At 30.1% G+C, this 3,742-nt stretch overlaps 1 protein-coding gene across 1 annotated transcript; it reads right to left on the bottom strand.

Moving 5' to 3' along the window:
* Positions 1-1,283, bottom strand: LOC121241379 (CEN-like protein 2). Its single transcript, XM_041139127.1, has 4 exons — positions 945-1,283; positions 748-809; positions 439-479; positions 1-323 (listed from the first exon to the last, which is right to left on the bottom strand). The coding sequence occupies exons 1-4, from the start codon at positions 1,143-1,145 to the stop codon at positions 100-102; spliced, it is 528 nt and encodes a 175-aa protein (XP_040995061.1). The 5' UTR covers positions 1,146-1,283; the 3' UTR covers positions 1-99.
* Between the last annotated feature and the right edge of the window lie 2,459 nt (positions 1,284-3,742).

Below are 3,742 nucleotides of genomic sequence, written 5' to 3'. Positions count from 1 at the left end.
TGCTTAATATTTTAACGAATATCATTGGGTTTCCAAATACTGTGCAAGCAGATGTATATCATGCACTGCTTAATTAGCTGGTTATTTGTACAAAGTTTTTCAACGTCTTCTTGCAGCTGTCTCCCTTTGGGCATTGAAGAAGAGTGCAGCCACAGGAAGGCCAAGTTCATTCTCTTCTGCAAACTTTCGAGTGTTGAAGAGGTCCCTTGGAGGTGGGACTGTGATCTTGACTGTCTCTCTGCGTTTCTGCTTGAATAGGAGGAACACAAACCTGTGGATCCCTATATTTGGCCTTGGCATTTCGTAGTCCACCACCTCCCTTCCTGTTTATGAAATAAAACGCAAAAACAAATCATTTATTCATATTATATATAGTATAAATTATTAATTATATGCTCTCTCTCTCTCTCTCTCAAAAATGAGGAGATCAAATATTACCAAATGTTGCATTTGTTGTGCCTGGGATGTTCGTCACTATCCTGCAACATAATTAATCAAGTTAAAACAATAGTATTAAAATGCATGAAAAATCAAAGAGTTCTGAAATCTTTGGTTGTGAAGATAGTTATGGTGGATATTTCCAAACTGACAAATCATGCCTAGAAATAATACTTATCCTGATAAAGTACCCTAGGATTCTTCTTTTCAAGGGGTCTTTTTCTTTTCATTAAAACCCAAAAAGCAGCTAGCTAGAGTACTTTTCCTTTTCATATATCTGGAGGGGAGGTGTAATTTGTAGGATAATACCAGTGTAAGTGCTCCCTCAGGTATGGATCGCTGGGACCAGGAACATCTGGGTCTGTCATGATCTGCATGCAGCCATAGAAAAGAAAACTCAACATCCATAGAACAGACAGATATCAGTGAGAAGAAGAAGGAAACATCCAAATTAGGGTATATATCTATATATATACATATACACAAATGTACGTACACAACCATACCAGCGTGAAAAATGATCTCAAATCACCTCCATCAACCTCAACCAAAGGTTTCATGGATACTGTCGAAGGAAAGAGCTCGTGCCCATTATATACTTGCTTGTTTCTGTTGTACGTCACAGTCATTCTCACACTTGGAGAGAAAGAGTCAACAACATCTCCGATAATCCCTCCTATTACAAGAGGATCTGACATATTTGCCATATCAATGAAGAGAAGCTTGGGCCGGAAAGACAGATGAGAGAGAGTGGCCGTCAAGGGTTCTGTTCAGATGCGCGCAACATGAGTACTCGAGCTTTTTCTGTAAAAGTTTCTTGGGGGGCTTTGAAATGGAAACCTCATATTTATAATGGAACGTCCAATGATCAAGTTGAGTAGAGTAGTTCAGAGAAGTCAAGGTAGCTAGCGTGGCTAGCTTAAAAAGACCTTCTTTATAATTAGGATGGCTCTACGGCCACCGCTCCCAGCAGTAGCTGGGAGCTACGGTATTTTTTTTTTTTTTTTTTGCATGTATTGTTTAACATTTTTAAATATTTAAAAAAAATAAAAAAATTACAATATTATTAAAAAATAATTTTTTAATCATTAAGTAAAAAGAACTAAAAAAAATAAAAAATACAATAGTAGAATTGAGCGGTAGAATAGAACGGTAAAAATAATATTTTTCTTATAATTAATTTGTTCAAGAATTAATTAATGCCATCCTCTCATTTCTTGATCATTTAAATGAATGATCCTTAACAAAAATTAATAAATATTTTTTACTAATTTAATATTGCATAAATAATGATGAAAAGTGATAATTCAATTCATTTCAAGTATAAACATAGAGTATTTTCATCATTTTATTCATCAAATTATCGTGAAATGATTAAAATATCTCATATTTTGTAAGAAATTGATACCATTCATTTCAAATAAAATGGAGACTATTTTTTCTGCTAAAAACGATAATGAGTCTCTTCTAATTTATAAATTATGGAAATATATATATGTATAATGTACATTGTGATTTATCACCAATTAAAAGTTTGAACACAATTAGTACTGGCTGATAACAAAAGTAGTACACAATAAAAAAAATGAATATTTTTAACGGATTATTTTTGATAAAAAATAATAATTTTCATAAAAAATAACTTGCCATAACTAAATAATTTTGTATAATTATATGAAGGGGACATCTATATTACAGATAAATTAAATTATTGCTAATAATTTAAGAGTAAGTGGTTAATTATTCAGAGATAGTTAAAAAGCTGAACAATTTTTTTAAAAGGTAATGGTATAATGGGTAAATGTCCAGTCATCACAGTACTAAATAGGAGGCCACGAGTTTGAGATTGAAAAACATTTGTCAATCGAGGATGACAGGCGATACCTGGGCCTGAAAATGTGGCAAACTTTAAAGTAAAATATAGTATATTATCATACTGACATAATTTTATATGATACGATAGATTTATTTTATAATAAAAATAATTTTATAATATATTTAAAGACGTATCTCTAAATCATGGTATATCAATTTGTAATATTAATTTTGTAAAATTTTTTTGTGACAAAAGCATGATCAGAAGTCATGTATAGAAATGAGATTCTCTTTACAAAAATAATTGAGAAATATATTATTATTGGGTAAAAGTAAGAAAAAAAGTTAACTAGTCTTGCTTTTAACTTCTTAAATGGCTATTTGTTTAAAAAAAAAATTAATTAGCCACTAGCTAGGTTTTCTGATTATTTTTGTTTAAAATTATCTTATAAAAAGACTGCCACATATCCAAAAACAAACAAGTTACAAATTAAAACATAATAAAATATACAAAAACTAACTTTAAGAAAAATTAAAAATCACATTTTTAATTTTAGGGTAATTAGGATGGTTGGTGAAACTCATCCCCTCAAAAGGATCACTGATCGCTGTGTATGGAAATGGGAGCTAGGGTTTCTGATTTTCTCTTAACCTATATATACGGCTAAGCCCTGGGATGGAGGGAACCTAGCTAGCAATTTTTCCCCTAAAAACAACTATAAACCTGTCTTAAATCACAATAAAATATATATTCATTAAGAGATATAATATTTACAATTTTAAAATATATAAATCTTGTATTTTTTTAAAAAAATAATTAAATATGAAATTTACATAAAAATAAATAAATACTAAATTTACTATTTTTAAAAAATATGCACGAATTAAATAATATCTAATATTACTCTTAATTAATTAATATCCAATATTTTGTATATATATAAAAAAACCAAAGGATAATATGAATTCTTCAAGTATATGTGACCAATACCAGTCTCCCAATGTCATCCTGCACGAGGATTAATGCCTTGTGCAGTCGACACGTTTAACCAACTATACATTTGAAATGATGTCAGGGTTGTCATTTGGTATTTATTATTTTTTTATTTTTATTTTATATTTTTATATTTTTTTTTTTAAAATATTATTATTTAAAAATATTTTTTTAATAATTAAAAATAAAATAAAAATTTATGGAAGACTCTGGAGGTGGGGAGAAGTATCATTATTCTATCCGAAAAGAGAGAACGCAAAATATTAAAAAAAAGGAAAGAATAAAGAAAAGAAGGATTTGATGTACAGAATTGATTGGATACTGTGTCTCACTATCTCTCTCCAGGTACATATGTGTCGTCGTTATATTGCTGAACTCAAAGTAGAAAGACTGACTTCTTCGAATCCAGCGGTAAAAGGGTAACCATAAAGCAACCATGCAGAACAAAAAGCTGAGAGAATTCGAGTCGAGGGATTTTCCCCCCCTCTCTCTCTC

This window comes from Juglans microcarpa x Juglans regia, chromosome 7S (assembly GCF_004785595.1).
Source record: "Juglans microcarpa x Juglans regia isolate MS1-56 chromosome 7S, Jm3101_v1.0, whole genome shotgun sequence".
Lineage (NCBI taxonomy): Eukaryota > Viridiplantae > Streptophyta > Magnoliopsida > Fagales > Juglandaceae > Juglans > Juglans microcarpa x Juglans regia.
This window is presented reverse-complemented; position numbering and strand designations above follow the sequence as displayed.

Coding starts and splice junctions, on each gene's coding strand:
- LOC121241379 (XM_041139127.1), bottom strand. CDS start 1,145: ATGGCAAATATGTCAGATCCTCTTGTAATAGGAGGGATTATCGGAGAT. Junction 480..747: donor CTGAGGGAGCACTTACACTG/GTATTATCCTAC, acceptor ATTATGTTGCAG/GATAGTGACGAACATCCCAG. Junction 324..438: donor CACAACAAATGCAACATTTG/GTAATATTTGAT, acceptor TTTCATAAACAG/GAAGGGAGGTGGTGGACTAC.